At 44.5% G+C, this 15,382-nt stretch overlaps 1 protein-coding gene across 13 annotated transcripts in view; it reads left to right on the top strand.

Annotated features, from left to right (window-relative positions):
• LLGL2 (LLGL scribble cell polarity complex component 2) overlaps nt 1-14,572 on the top strand; it is a 33,101-nt gene extending 18,529 nt beyond the window's left edge. For 3 of the 13 annotated variants that reach the window (XM_086856758.1, XM_086856759.1, XM_086856754.1), the window contains exons 9-27: nt 189-243; nt 424-578; nt 3,887-4,104; nt 4,590-4,657; nt 5,605-5,758; nt 5,856-5,960; nt 6,752-7,044; nt 7,302-7,455; nt 7,752-7,902; nt 8,577-8,693; nt 9,194-9,360; nt 10,011-10,275; nt 10,987-11,137; nt 11,683-11,720; nt 12,169-12,216; nt 12,739-12,781; nt 13,015-13,069; nt 13,492-13,553; nt 13,908-14,572. In XM_086856758.1, coding sequence (XP_086712884.1) covers nt 189-243; nt 424-578; nt 3,887-4,104; nt 4,590-4,657; nt 5,605-5,758; nt 5,856-5,960; nt 6,752-7,044; nt 7,302-7,455; nt 7,752-7,902; nt 8,577-8,693; nt 9,194-9,360; nt 10,011-10,275; nt 10,987-11,137; nt 11,683-11,720; nt 12,169-12,216; nt 12,739-12,781; nt 13,015-13,069; nt 13,492-13,545 — 2,291 coding nt within the window. In that variant the 3' untranslated portion in view covers nt 13,546-13,553; nt 13,908-14,572. Of the gene's footprint in view, nt 1-188; nt 244-423; nt 579-3,886; nt 4,105-4,589; nt 4,658-5,604; nt 5,759-5,855; nt 5,961-6,751; nt 7,045-7,301; nt 7,456-7,730; nt 7,903-8,576; nt 8,694-9,193; nt 9,361-10,010; nt 10,276-10,986; nt 11,138-11,682; nt 11,721-12,168; nt 12,217-12,738; nt 12,782-13,014; nt 13,070-13,491; nt 13,554-13,907 lie in introns of all 13 variants that reach the window. The other 10 variants (XM_086856756.1, XM_086856757.1, XM_023938615.2 and 7 more) reach the window with 5 other exon arrangements.
• The last annotated feature ends 810 nt before the right edge of the window (nt 14,573-15,382 follow it).

The raw sequence follows: 15,382 nt of genomic DNA, 5'->3' as shown, positions 1-15,382 counted from the left end.
CTCTGTGGTCAGTATGTCCCAGAAGACTTGTGTGATGTGGCTTGACCTGGGGAGGTGGTGCTGGCTTCTACTAATTTAGGTGGCTCCCCTTGTGGTGGAGGGTGAGGTGACCTGGCTGGAGCAGAATCAGCAACTTCTGATGTAAAGATATATTTCTTGAATTGTAGCAAATAACTCTGTTTTCTCAGGTCCTTTTCCTTGCAAGGCCATCTCCAAGATCTACTGGCAGACAACAAAAAATGGGTGAGTTTATAGTGTATTCCTTCACTCTCACCTGTTTGAAGGGTGCAGCGTGCAATGCCATATGAACCCTTTAGAATAACATCATACCAACTTATTGTCAAACTTTCTTTGACATTTCTTTAAATTTTTTCTTGCTCCTCACTTCAGCACAGACCACTTTAACTCTTTCTTTCTCTTAAGGCTTCCTTACATAATATTCCAAGGAGGAATGCCCCGGGCTAGCTATGGGGACCGGCACAGTATCTCTGTTATCCACGGCAGCCAGCAAACAGCCTTTGACTTTACCTCACGAGTGATAGATTTCTTTATAATCTTCAGTTCAGATCCTGCTGCAGGTATGTGATGGAAGAGTATTACTGAGGAATTAGGGTAGCTGTGTACGTGTGTGGAAATCTGCCTGGTATAAATAGCATAGGAAATGTGATAAAGAGATCAGTTGTTTTGGGGAGTTTCTGAGACTTCAGCAGAGAACCACAAAATCAATTCATTTGGCAAAAACCCTTGAGTCCAGATGTGAAAGGTTCCCATTTAAAACTGAAATGTAAAATACTGGTGTAAGTAAAGACTGCTTACAAATGCCATACATTCCTCAAAAAATAAATAAATTATGGTACTCTGTTAATGGGAAAAGATCTCTTAAGCTTATATCTGTTTGAGCTGGACGTTTGACATAACCAAGTCATGAAATGAGAGTCTGAATATTGTTGTTTGAAAATAGCACTTCAAAGGAGTCTAATAATTCAAACCAGTATTTACTCCCACTGAGACACTGCTTCTTTTAATTAGTACCTGGATTTGTGTCTGGAGCTTTGGGTAATAAATCAGCAAAGGGTGACATAGAACCAAGGGTCAGTATATGGAGAACTTAATTTCCTTACTGCTGGTGATCATGAATGTAAACTGAATAGTTCTCATTCCTGGAATTGTGTAGAGCTTGTCAGATTCTTGCTTCTGTTAAAGAGCTTTCTTGTCCACACTTCTGCAGTAACTGTACATTCTTCCTTTTCATGAAACTGTAAAGGGTTTCCCCCAAGAACTCTTTGTTTAATGCTGGTGTAGTTCTTGCTTCTGGCTAACTTGGAGTAACCGAGTATAAAATGCTATTTAAAGCTCCAAAAATGTGCAGTGTCGGGAGCTGGATCAGACTAAACTGCAAATTGTTTTTAGGAGCTTGTAAGTAAATCTTCTGTTACTGGATCTTCTCAGGCTTTCTAGTCTCTGATTTGCCTGCTAGACTGGTTTCCAAGCCAATTTGTCCTGTGTCCTGCCAGGGAGGGTGGTGACAGCCACAGCTACACATCCGAGTCTGTCGGTGCATGTTGGATCCTCCAGCCTGTTCTGGGAAGCAGAGCACAGATCCAGGGAGGAATGTCTTGGGAAAAGAGGCAGAAAAGAAACAGCTTTTGGATTCCCTCTTGCCTCTCTTCGTAAATCTTAAGAGACCCTCTCAGGTCACTGAGAAGAGAGCAGAGAAATGTAGTGTAACTGAGCAGAAGTGCCTGTATGTGTCTGTTACTGATTTTCCCTGCACAACACTGTCTTTGTAAGCATCTTGTAAGTGTGCAGAACCTACAGGTCTAAACCTTCAAGCTCACAGTGCCGATAAACTTGAGGTACTGATTGGTACCTGGAGTTCAATACCTTTTGTTGTTAACGAAGAAGACCCTTTTACTTCCTTTGAAATTGTCAGAGTGGAGACTCTGGATGATGGAACAAAAGTCTCAAAGATAAAATAAAAATATAAAAATAGAAATCTGAGTTTTTAGGTCAGAGTTGGACTGTTTAGAGTTCACATTCTGGATATGATTAGAAATCCTTTAGGATGAAATAACTGAACAAACAGGCTTTATATTTCTACTTCCCAAGAATTGAATTATCCCCTTAACACCACTGCTGGTGGGTTCAGACAGGAGCTGCTACAGGAACCTGAAACTGTTGCACTTAGGTGAGGAAGTTTTTTACAACAACATGAGGTTTCTGTGGTTGACAAGCTTCCTTGTGGCTGATTGCTTAAGCTTAGTGGATCTACGTAGCTTGCCTTGTTTGCCCTTAAGCAGTCTTCCCTGCAATGGCAATACCAAGGTATTAATTGTATACCAAAGCCACTTAATTTAATAAGCACACAGCTTCTGCATTGGAGCATGGTCGTAGCTGGTGACTTTCCACTACCCTGAATATGCTGTGGAAACAGTTTTTAAAAAGGCCAGCCCTTCCTGTTACTTTTTTTTTTTTTCAAATGAGGTGGGTGAGTGCATGGCAATCAAGACAAACTACTGTGCCTGCTACTTCAGCAACTTAAAATAGATTCTTGCCATAAGAAATGAGCTCAGATGTGTGTTTTTGCAGGGAAAAAAATGTTAAAACAGAGCACTAACTTCTGGTTAATGTTGGCAACAGCAAACTGCAGGGCTGTTGCCATACAGGGATGATATTTATTTTATTATGGAATCCTGTGGGCAACTGCAAATGTTGGTACGTAGGAAAGCAAAGTAAAACTGAACAGAAAACATTTTTTTTCATGAAGAAACTGAACTAATTAGTGATGTGTTGTGGCTGGGCCTAGTCAAAGGTGAAACTTGGGGTGCCTCACTAATGATGCCAAGTACTAATTACTTGAATTTGATTTTGCTGAGTGAACAGTGTTGGTATGTGCCTTCTTGCAAGTGTATACCAGGTAATTAACCAAGTAAAGGAGGGAAGTAAAAGTACAGTTCAGGAGGAAAGGTTGGAGAAAAGCTGAGTTAGGTAGTTTGCTAATGGCTCACTGTTTATCAACCCCAATCCAGCTTTATATTCACTCAGATTTCTGTAGCTGTTTTAATTGTCACTGCTGTGAATTAGTCTGTGGTTTTGATTTTCCCTTCCAGCTTGCTGCTGTGGCTGACTCATGAACCTTGCTGCAATAATGTCCTTGTAGACTAAATTTTTTTCACTCAAGATTTTCCACTGTAACTAGAATTAAAATTCTTGTTTGTGTCATATGTCACCAGTCAAGTTACATTAACATATTTCTTTTGTAGCTGTTCCTAATACATATAAGAATTATTAGGTGATGTACACATCTTTAAAAAGAAAGTCTAGAGGATGTGTCACAACATATGAGAAGAAGAGAAAATGAAAGGAGTTGAATTGTAAATACTTGTCAGTTCAAGCAGAGAAACATTCTGCAGAACCCAAGGCATTAGCATGTTTAAGCAGCTTAGCCTGGATGGACTGTGGTCCTAACACAGCACTAAATGGGTCACTGCTGGGTGTATGCATGTCTTTCCACCCAGTGCTGTTAATTAGCTGCAGGTAAAGTCTTTGGAATTCTGGCTGTTACAGTAATAAGTATGAACTTTGTGTTACTTAGTCATTGTTGTTAACAAATTTTTTTACTTTGCAATGGAATCTATTAAAAGTCACTATCACAGTCCCAGGAGTGATGTAAAGAAACACAAATTTGCAGTAAATCTGTGAGTATCTTCAGATCCATTCATACTCAGTAGGCCCACTTAACACAGAAGCATTTAAGGTTTTTTCCAACAAAAATATTGATGTGAAGCTGTGTGATTACAGTTTTCAAAGCAGCCTTACAGGAGGCTTGTTTGCACTGACCTTGGACCGTCGGTTTTGTCAGCTTCAGTAAGCGTTGTTTCTGCAGAGTTCGAAGACCCTGCTGCCCTGGTGGTGCTGGCAGAGGAAGAGCTCGTGGTCATAGACTTGAAAAGTGCAGGCTGGCCAGCAGTGCACCCTCCATACCTGGCCTCCCTGCACTGCTCAGCCATCACCTGCTCTCACCACGTCTCCAACATCCCACTGAAACTCTGGGAGCGCATTATCAGCGCTGGGAGCAAGCAGAACATTCACTACTCCAGTATGGTATGGCAGATGTGTGTCCCCCCCGTGTGTCCTCCTGTGTTTAGGTCAGTGTGACTGCCCAGGGTGTGGGTGGTCTGTGTTGCTGATGATCTGCAGAGGGTTCAGCCCCACCAGACACGGTCCTGCCTCTTAACAGGGTTGAGAGAGGCTTTTCCCAAAGCACCACCAGTACAATTAAACTGGGGAATTAAAGTGTGATATTTTTTTAAGCTTTGACAAGCCAGAGGGGAAGTCTGAGTGTTCCCAGCCGTCAAGGGTAACAAAGTTCTCATGTAAAAGCTTGAAGCTTCTTGGGGAAATGTGTAGAATGCCTTCTAAAAGACATAGTTGGTGTCAGAATGGGAGCATCTAATCCAAACAAAAGCTGACAGCATGGACTGTTTCACTCCCACTTGCACTGGAGTTCATGCCCTCCTGCTGACTTTATATTCTCTCCACACTGTCACTGCCTAGGCAGTCACACACTTCTCTTACTGTATTTGTAGCCGTGGCCAATTGATGGTGGCACCAACATCGCTCCAGATCCTCCGCAGAGGGACTTGCTGCTTACAGGGTGGGTATACTGACCTGAGAACCATCAGGGAGCCTTTTCCACTTCCAGTGCCCCTTTTCTGACTGAGGTTTTTCTGGGGAGTTAAAGTCTGCACATCTTTTGGGACAGAGATTGCAGCTTTAGTGTAGCTGTGCTGCTGGCTTTGTAAAGCAAATTTATTTTGCTGCTTCTGAGCAAACAGGTCATGATGTCCACAGATAAACCAGAAAGTGGCTGATTTTTAGTTTTGATGTGTTATCCATTCCCCCTACTCTCAAAGTGTGTAGGAGTGCAGGCACTAATCCAGCCTGGTTCAAAGGCAGCAGTGTAAAAGTGGAGCTTAATCTTTCATGTTTTGAAGCATTTTTCCCTCTACCTTACACTCTGAATCTTAAAATAGAGGTTAGCTTGGACTCCTGTCTGCTTTGATCAGCAGGAACAGTTCTAGCTAAGAGGTGGAAGTAGCTAGCAAGAGCTTGTCTCATTTCATAAAAATGTACCATTTTCTTTTCAAAGCACTTTTGAGAGTTTCAGTGGGCTGTTCCTCAGATTTCATCTTTGATGGAGCATGTTCTTGTGTTGGAAGAGTGTTGCAAATTTTCACCTGGACACCTAAGATTAAAGCTTGACTTTTTAAATTTTATTTTAGTTTTTCCCTTCCCTTGCAGTAACAGTATTTTTGCCTGGATGAGTTTCTCCTTCCATATGCTAAGCTTTTTGCCTTTTCCATGTCTTTTTGACATAATCTTAAATTAACATAATGGTGTCAGATCACCAAGAACACCTGGATTAAAAAAACCCAAATAACCTAAAACAAAACAAAACCAAAAAAACCACAAAAAATACACAAGTAGCCAAAAATCTTTCTCTTTGTGGTTCATTTTTTTTGGTTCTGTATTTTCCCCTCTGTTTTACCCTCCACGTGCTGTTCTCCTGTGTGATGTGTGCTCCTGTATCCTCCCCTCCAGGCATGAGGATGGCACAGTGAGGTTTTGGGATGCCTCTGGTGTCTGCTTGCACCTCCTTTATAAGCTGAGCACAGTGAGAGTGTTCCTCACAGATGCTGATCCCAATGACAACATGAACACCCTGGGGGAAGATGAATGGCCTCCACTCCGCAAGGTAAGAGAGCTGCTGCTTGTAGAAACATCCTGAAAACCTGGGGAGTTCTGATTCCTGCCCCAGTTAAAGACCAGCCCCTTTCTGTTCTCTTGCCTAGGTTGGTACCTTCGATCCTTACAGTGATGATCCAAGACTCGGGATCCAGAAGATCTACCTGTGTAAATACAGTGGATACTTGGCTGTAGCTGGTACAGCAGGACAGGTATTGGAATATGAACAATCAACATAAACATGGTTTTCAATGCAGGTTTCAGTCCGATCTGGAGATCTGCTAAAATTTGAAATGCTCATTTATCTCACGGTAAATTGGTTTTCTGGAAATGCTTCATGAGACACTGCTCTGGTGAGGCCCCACCTGGAGCACTGTATCCAGCACAGCAAGGCCATGGAGCTGGTGGAGTGAATCCAGAGGAGGCCAAGTTGATTTGAGGGATGGAGCAGCTCTGCTGTGAGGAAAGGTTGAGAGAATTGGGATCATTCAGCCTGGAGAAGGGAAGGTTTGGGGTCACCTAATTTCAGCCTTCTGGTACTTGAAAAGAGCCTACAAGAAGCATGGATAGAGACTATTTCCAAGGTCCTGGAGTGACAGAACAAGGGGGAGTAGCTTCAAACTGACGGAGAGCAGGTTTAGATTAGATATTAGATAGGGAGAACTTCTTTACTGTGAGGTTGGTGAGGCACTGTAACAGGTTGCCTGGAGGAGTTGTGGATGTCCCATCCCTGAAAGTGTTTAAGGCCAGGTAGGATGGAACTCTGAGCAGAAAAGTTGTCCCTGTGCCTGGCAGGGGTTAGAACTAGGTGATCTTTAAGGTGCTTTCTAGCCCAAATAATTCTAGGATTTTCTGCTTTTTCTAGTTGGTATTTTAGACATTATCTGCTGTTATTTATATGTCCTAAGAGGTGTTGTAGTTCGGCAGCTGTAGGGAAAGGCTGCAGTTTGGAGATCTGCCTGCACAGCAAAAGCTGTACTAAAGGTTGTTCTCTTTCTTCCAGGTTCTGGTGATGGAACTGAATGATGAGGATGCAGAACACGTGGTGGACCATGCTGAAGCAGATCTCCTGCAGGACCAAGAGGGCTATCGATGGAAAGGTCACGAGAAGCTAAAAACTCGAGATGGGCCCGTTCGATTTGAAGCTGGTTTTCAGCCATTTGTCCTTGTCCAATGCCACCCACCAGCTGTGGTCACCTCTTTGGCCCTGCACTCGGAGTGGAAGCTTGTGGCCTTTGGTACCAGTCATGGGTTTGGGCTTTTTGACCATCAGCAGAAGCGACTGGTCTTCGTCAAGTAAGTTTTATCTTGCCAGGGGGTGTGTGGTACCTTATGTTAATGATGACCTGGAATTACTAACAAAGCAAGATGTGAGAAGTGATTTCTCAAGAGCTGTCATAGTAGCAAGAAGCTCTGCTTCTTATTTCTCTATCCTTGAAGATCTTCCAGAATATATAAGTGTGTTCCAACATTTGTGTGTATGCTATTGAATTCCTGGGAGTGATTGTCACCCAGTAGAAAATGACCACGTGGCTACTGTCTCCCTCTTCCAGGTGCACACTGCATCCCAGTGACCAGCTGGCCTTAGAAGGTCCCCTGTCTCGGGTGAAGTCCTTGAAGAAGTCCCTCCGTCAGTCCTTCCGGCGGATCAGAAGAAGCCGCGTGTCCAGTAGGAAGCGACGAGGTGGTGGTGGGAATTCCTCAGAGGTGAGATGTTCACCTTTTTGGGGTCTGTCTGTTTGCAGCTTGGAGGCTGCTGAGCCTGCCTAGAGCAGGAGGTGGTCTCATCCCTGCTATCAAACCAGTAGCTCTTGGTATGAGGGAAAAATGGCAATTTCTGATGTTGCTCTGTTAGATAAAAACAGGCACATTTTTAGAGAAGATCAGTTCAGATGACAAGTTCACTGGTGTGACTCTGCTGTGCCTTTCTATTGCTTCCACGCTCCCTCTCTCTCCCTGCTGTGTCTATCCCTGACTGACAGAGTGTCTCCTCACCTGCAAAGGTGCAAGAAGCAAATGCCAGGTTTGACCAGGATGCGTTGCAGGAGATGGAACTGGCTCCAGTGCAGCGCAAGATCGAAGCACGCTCAGCAGAAGACTCTTTCACTGGCTTTGTGCGAACCTTGTATTTTGCTGATACCTTCCTGAGAGACAGTGAGTAGGAAAAGCATCTCTCTCTTCTTCCAAATGGGTTTTTACTTCTGCCAAGGAGTGTATTAGGATTTACTGCCAGGAAAACTCAGCACCTCCTGTGTCCTACTTTGTGCTGTGCTGGAAAACCAATATAGAACAAGAGCATATGTTGTCATATAGAATTGTTATTTAGCCATTCTGGGCTGCTGGCTAATCCAAGGCAAGTGGCAGTTCATCTCTGAATCAAGTCTTTATGTATCATTTTCAAACATGCTGGATTTGCATCTGACTTTTTAGTATAAACTTTTCCTTCTCTTACTGCTCTGAAGTTCACCCCTGTCTCTGTTAGAGACTTTTAATTTTGGTGAAGGTGGTGGCTGGTTGTGGATCAGAGCCCAAACTGATAGCATGCACAAGTTTACTCTACTCATCTGTGATATAAATGTGTGAAAACTGGACACTGCAGTTGTGGTTCATGTGGTGGTACTTTTGCCTTTGCTCACGTGCAGTGCCTTTTCCAAGGGCTGCCGGTGGACATGTGTTGGGAAAAGAATGTTAAGAACTTGCAGTTTGCCTGGCAGGTCTCCCCTAATATGAAGTTATTTAGGGTGCAAACAGAGGGAGGTTTTGTCTAGCCAGGGAAAGCTGTTATGTCATGGATGGTGCCTTGCTCATGGGCTTTTTTGTCACTGCAGGCTCCCGGCACTGCCCATCCCTGTGGGCTGGCACCAATGGAGGGACAGTCTACGCTTTTTGTTTACGTGTTCCTCCAGCTGAGAGGAGGATGGATGAGCCTGTGAGGGCAGAGCAGGGTAAGTGCTTTGTGAAAGCAGGGTTCTGCTGGGTCTGAGCCATCACTCACAGGAGTTGTGGCCAGAAAAGCAGGGTCACTCAATTAGTGCTGTTTATCAGTGATTGGAGCCAAGTGTGGCAGTGTCTGAGCTAAGCATTGCTTGCTGCAACAGCTGAACTGGAGCTCCAGCACTGCTTGATGTGCCTCAACCTCATTTCCTACTCACTTGAGAAATGTAAATTTGTGTCAGCTGTTACTGAAGTTTGCCATCAACTCTCACTGCACATGTCTGTTGTTCTGACAGCTGGGCTTGTTGTCTTTATGTGACAACGGTTTCATCAGTCCAGTCAGAATGCCCTAATGCCCTTCAATTACCAAATCTTTTTAGGCAGCATCTCTATAACCACAGTATATAGGTCTCCAGTGCTGAGAGGATGTGAATGAGTTTCTAACAGTGTTTCTGACTAGACTCCTATTTGTTTTTTCTGTTTGTTTTTCCTCCTTATCTTGCCTGTCTAGCCAAAGAGATCCAGCTGATGCACAGGGCTCCTGTTGTGGGGATACTTGTGTTGGATGGACGCAGCACTCCCCTCCCAGAACCTCTAGAAGTAGCACATGACCTTTCCAAGAGTCCTGATATGCAAGGCAGCCACCAGCTGCTGGTGGTATCTGAAGAGCAGTTTAAGGTGAGTGTCACCTATTGAGGGAGGGAGGTGCCTTTGAATTGTGCATGAAATCTGCTAAAGCACTGGGCACTGCTCAGTGGAGAGAGGACTCTTGGGAGCTCTTGTTCTCCTGTACCTGAAGAACAGCCCTGGAGCAGCACTTCAGTACAGTCCATAAATCAGGTGTGTGCTGGCAAACTGGGTGTTCAGCATAGTGCTGCACATGCTGAATATAAAAATGTTATGCCTGTATTACATTACTCTCTTCTGACAAGGCTGCTTTTGCTTTTGAGTAAGAGCTTTCCTGTTGTTAGTGCAGAAGCAGAAATTTGTAGGTATTTTTTGAAGTAGCTTGAAAGTTTCTTGTTTTGCACACTAACTCAAACCCCGTTCTCTTTCTGTATTAATTTGTAGCCAAATAGGGGAAGAGTTTCAGAAAACTAGGGAAGTGCAGTTACAGCCTGAAGGGTAAAACTGATGTCAGAACAGAAATTCTCACACTGCCTGTGGCTGACTCGTTCTCATGCCATGAGCAGGGGGTTGGCTCTGGTTACACCTGTGTGCATTCCCTCTGAATGGAGACATTATCCAGGGAGAGAACAGCAGATGTCCTGGGGAGCTGCTGCTGCCTTTGTGCAGGAAGAGGTGTCAGTGTCTCATTTCTGTGACAGGTCTTCACGTTGCCCAAGGTCAGCTCCAAACTGAAGCTCAAGCTGACAGCCCTGGAGGGCTGCAGGGTACGGAAGGTGACAGTTGCCAACTTTGGCAGCTGCAAGACTGATGATTACAGTGAGAACGACCTGGCAGTGCTGACCAACCTGGGAGACATCCAGATCATCTCCCTGCCCTTCCTCAAGCTGCAGATCCGCTACCCCTGCATCCGCAAAGAGGATGTGAGTGGCATTGCATCCTGTGTCTTCACCAAATATGGCCAAGGTGAGGTGGGCTCCTCCCAGATCATCCCTCTTGTTGTGCATTTGAGACAAGGGGAAACAGCTTAGTGTTTTTTAGCTGGCTTTGTACACATGTGGGACTATTTCAGAAATGTGTTCATTGTGTGTTTCTGGGCAGTACCAGCTGCCAACAGGTACCAACACATGATTTAGAAGAAGTAGGAGTGAGTTTATTCCATTCCTGCTAATGAATACAGGAGTGAATAGTGATTTTCAGCTTGGATGTGCCCCTTAGATAAATTCCACCTGGCCACCCTCCTCTTGTCTGGTGTGGGGGGAATGGTTCTCTAAGCAGGGGGCTCTGGGAAATGGCTCCACTCTGCCTCCTGTACAAGCCCGTGTTTCAGCACTCACATTGCAAAACTGGGATCCAACATCTGCTGAAGACAGATCACTGCTTTCCAGTTAATTTCTTGTGTATTTCTGTGCTGTTTTTCCCAAGTGTCAGGACAGGCGAACAGAATTATGTCTCAGCATAACTTGAAATTGCTACTAAATTGCATAGAGCCTAGGCTAACCAGAGAGGAGCTGGGTTAATATCTTCCTCAATGATCTCTCTTTGCTTAGACAGAAGGAAAAGAAAACCCTTTCTGCCAAACATAGATTATGCCTAGATCTGTTCTTTTTTAGGATCACCTTTGTTTCTGGAACTGTTTCCTGACAATTGCCCTTACAAATTCCCAATCCCCTGTAGGTTTCTATCTGATCTCACCATCGGAGTTCGAGAGGTTTTCCCTTTCCACCAAGTGGTTGGTGGAGCCCCGGTGCATTGTGGATGTGCCAGAAGTGACAAGCAACAATCACGTGCACAAGTCTGGCACAGAGAATGCTACAAGGAAATCCAGGTAATGTCTGTAACACTCTTGCACACTGACCGTGTCTGAGTAGGGAGGAAAGAAAACCCCTTTGGAGTTAACATCCAGAGAGGGACTGGCATCAGGAAATGGAACCTTCTCCCTGATGGTTTTCCTACTTGGAATACATTTGGTAGGACAAAGCAGGAAGCTTTGGAACTGCTATCCCTAAGCTGGAGTCACAAACTCAGAGCAAGCCCTGGTTTGCTTTGCTTGTTCCCAAGTGCTGAGGCTGAGCTGTTGCTCTGTGAAGGGAAATACAGCGTTCTTCCTCTCCTCTTGGGACATCAGCAAGTAACAGTAGATCTGACACTCACAGAGATCCTACAGGAATTTTATTCCAAGAGTTTAGAAGTGTTCTGTGGTGCTTGCAGACTTCTGCATCACCAATATGTGGTGAAACCCTTCCTATACTCAGCAAACCATTTAGTTGATGTACACTGGAACCTCTTGTAGCTGCCAGGAACACACAAGAATTCTCTGCACCCCTGTTCCTCAGCATCAGTAATCATTTTCTGCCTCCTTTCCTTTTTTAGGGGACCAGGAAAGACTCCAGGTGACTGTGGAGAAGATGGTAAGTGAAAAAATAAGTGTACTGAGGGTAGCACGGTATGTGTAAACCTCAAAATGTCTTTCCTATTGCTACAGTTGATATTTTCTACCCAAGAAAGGGAAAAATAAGGAGAGATGTGCAGAAAACATTGTGGCCTGCCTGGTTTGTATTTCAGGTGATAGCTCTGAAGTAAGTTGCATGTAGAAGGTTCCCTTAAAGGATAGAATAGAGTTTTTGCTGGAGGAAAGGTCTGAACTTACTTAGATCTTTTTACCCAAACTACTATTGCTGAAAAAAAACCCAGTTGAGTGTGTGAGATACTTTAAGGATTAGTTGTGAAGCATTCAGTAAAGTTGAAAAGTAGTTAACATGGGGAAAAAAATCCAGTTCCATTGTGGATTTCTCCAAAACTGCACTTCTTTCAGGAAAATACTGTTAGGTAAAAGCTTTTCTTCCTGCTCTTTTTTAGAAAGGAAGTCTGGGAGGCTGATGGAACATGCCTTACTCAATGATGAAAGTGAGTGAGAAGAAGTCTTGCTGCTGAGAGGGAAGGTGCCTTTCTGGGTGGGAAAAGAAGATAGCTGCTGGGAATTTTGTGGATTTCAATTCCAAGGGATCTGTAATTACTGGTAGAAATGCTGGGTTTTCTTGAATCTCCAGAAATGAGGGGCTGGAGAGATAGCCATGCCCTCGGGCAGGGGTTGTTCTGCAGAGCTGCATTCCCTGCTGAGATAAGAGAAGGATCTTTATTTCCAGTAGGACTTGTGTAAGATGACAGCTGGAACAGACAGTTCCTTTTGGGCTCTGCTACACAGGGATTGGCAACGTTTCTTCTGGCAAATGACTGCTTCAGTCCTGTGTGCCAGCCTGCCCAGTAAAAACCTGGTTGAAGAGGCAGTGATGATCTAAGGACTGACCTCTGAGCTGTGGGAGGCAGGTTCTGGAGGCTGTTTAGTGGGGAGGTGGAATGTGGTCAGGCAGCTGCCTGAAAGCAGATCCCTGCTGGTTTGGCTCACTGCTTTAACCCTCTGCTTTCCAGAAGTGCTGAAGGAGATCCAGAGTACTCTGGAGGGGGGCAGAGGGTGAGTATCAACCAGCTTCTCTTCCTGATGGCTGGGGCTGGCAGGGGAGGGCAGCTCGAGGTGACAGCAGGGGGGTGCCCACTTGATGGCAGGGATCCTTCTGCTGGAATCTGGTCATGTGTGCATCCCACAAGCTACCAAAGGGCAATAATGAGAGGCAGGTTCTCTTTCACATGCTGTCCCTTGACTTTTTTTTATGAATAATGCTTTGTCTCTTTCTCTCCGAAAAGCAGGAGAGATCACATTCCCACATCCCCAAGGAACAGGACTCTGAGTATTCGCATACAGGTTTCTATTTGTGTCAACCCATACTGATCTAAGGGCAGGCCACATGGGCTTAGTTGGTCAAGGATGGGACTCTGGAGTTTTAATCCTGGCTTGACACTGTCCCTTGGATGTGTTCAGTGTCTCTGCTCCCATTCTGTCTGTACAATAGAGCTGAGCTACCACCACGGCTGCGGGGCTTTATCTCATCTCCCTGGAACGGTCAGGGGCTACCAAGTGTAGGCAAAGGACTACTGTGTGCAAAGGATGCAGGAAGCTTGGTGGGATTGGTAACTGCTGGTGTGGAAGGATCAGTGACTGCCTGACATGCTCTGCTCTGTGCACTTCCTCTGGACACTACCTCATCCTGGTCTTCTGTCAGCATCTGGGAGTGGATGGGATGAGACTGCATTGCAATAATCTCCTCTTTTCTTGTGTCATTGCAGAAGCTATGCAGAAAGAAATTTGGCAAGAAGTCAGTTAGGACATGGACTAAGTAATGGAGGAGGTAGGTGAGGCTAAAGATACTTGAAGCAGCCAAAGGAAGCATAAAGTAGAATGAAATTTCTTCATAAGCTTCAGCTTATTTAAATGCTTTGTGCAGAACTCTGACCTGAATTTTCAGGGTGGGAATCTGTTGGCTGAGTGGTGTGTGAGCATTATTCAGCACCTTATGTGCTACACCAGTGGTAAAGGAAGAGCTAAAAATCCTTTGAAGGCTCCTGACTCTTACCCTTATCAAAGTGAACTGGTGAGGTAGCCAGAGCTCCCAGCAGCAATCTGAGTGTATCAGCTCATTAGCTCTCATTAAGCTTTCAATGCCTGCCTTTTCAAATGGCTTTTGCATTCTTCCCTCCTACAGCAGATTGACCAGAACTCATCGAGGACTTCCTGGCATTGGATCGAGTGCCATAACACTACTGACTGGGCAAACCGTCCCTGGGGAGAAGGCACCAGTGCTCCCAGCAGCCAGACTGGGGAGCTGCAGCTCCTGTGCTTCTGCCTCTGCCTCCCCTTTAGTGCCTCTTGGAGACCTCTCCTGCTGGAGCCTGCCTTGCTTTAGGACAGCAGTGAATGCCAGGTCTGATGTACCACAAGCCTCTGAGTACATATAACATTCAAATGTTTGCACATTTCTCTTTTCTACTGGGCTGGGTTTTAAATTATAAATGTTTTACTGCCTTGGTGCAGGATTTTAATAAACGCACACTGTTACCTCCAACAATTATTTTTTGTACATTTTTTTAAAATCTTATGGGTTTTAACAGAAACATTTAGAAATTTACTTTAAGAAAGAAAACATTAAGTAATATATGCTAGATCCCTGTGACTGCTGTATGTGGTATCTGAATGAGTAATTTTGGGATTTGTTTGTTATGGTACTGTTAACTGGCTTTATGGATTTGGGTAGAATCTATTTTTGTAGCCATTCAAATCGAGGAAAACTAATTGAATTTGATTTTTGTTTCAACACTACATTGCTCTTTTTTTTTTTTTTGTAAATAAAAACTGAATTCCCTTTTGTGATCCTTGTCTTCTCTCATATCTCTTCTGTCCTTCAGCAGCTTCTTTTATATTACCCAGAGATGTCTGGGAGAAGATGGAGCTGCCCTCTGAGCTGATGGGGGGCAGAGAGCACTCCTGGAGGCAAAGCAAGGTGTTGGGTGGGAGAAGCAGTGATTGTGTCATCATCCTGCAATCCATACGGGATGGGGGATGGTGCCAGGAAGGGGCACTGGTTCAGATTATAGTTCCTGGAAGGTCATTGCTGGTTTGACCTGAAATAACCTGGGTGATAACACTGAAGGGAGACAGGATTGATCTGGCAGTGCTGTTGTGCTGTCTGCCAGTGGATTTGGAATTGAAGCTGGTGAAACCGCAGAGAGCAGTTTGCTCCTCTTTAAAATTTCCTTCCTTTATCCCTCACCTAACACCACTTTCTTTTCCAGCTAAGAAAAACAACAAAGTATTCTGAATTTTTTCTACTCTAACTTGCTTGTAGCACTGTGACAGCCAGTGAGGAAGAACTGAATCCTCCTGGAATGGTGCTGAGTTGCAGGGATTGGCACGCTTTGGAAACTTCTCCTTGGAAGCCCTCTTCTTTCAGGCTCTGTCTTGATCTTCCCAAGCAAGGCTTGAAGGATCCTTTCTTACCTACAGCACTAGGATGGCACTTTCTATTCTGCAGGAAAAAATGCTTGTAGAGTTGTTCAGCAGGTGCTTCAGGCACCCTTCCTTCTTAGAAGTATTAATACCTCCTTTGAGACCTAATTTATTGCTAATGAGGTTTTAGAGAGACTTCTCTTTCAGTTTCCATTTCCAAAGTAGTTTTCACTT

This window comes from Cyanistes caeruleus, chromosome 19 (genome assembly GCF_971803275.1).
Source record: "Cyanistes caeruleus chromosome 19, bCyaCae1.hap1.1, whole genome shotgun sequence".
Taxonomy (NCBI): Eukaryota; Metazoa; Chordata; class Aves; order Passeriformes; family Paridae; genus Cyanistes; species Cyanistes caeruleus.
Note: the sequence above shows the minus strand (reverse complement) of the source record. Positions and strands in the feature narration are given on the sequence as shown.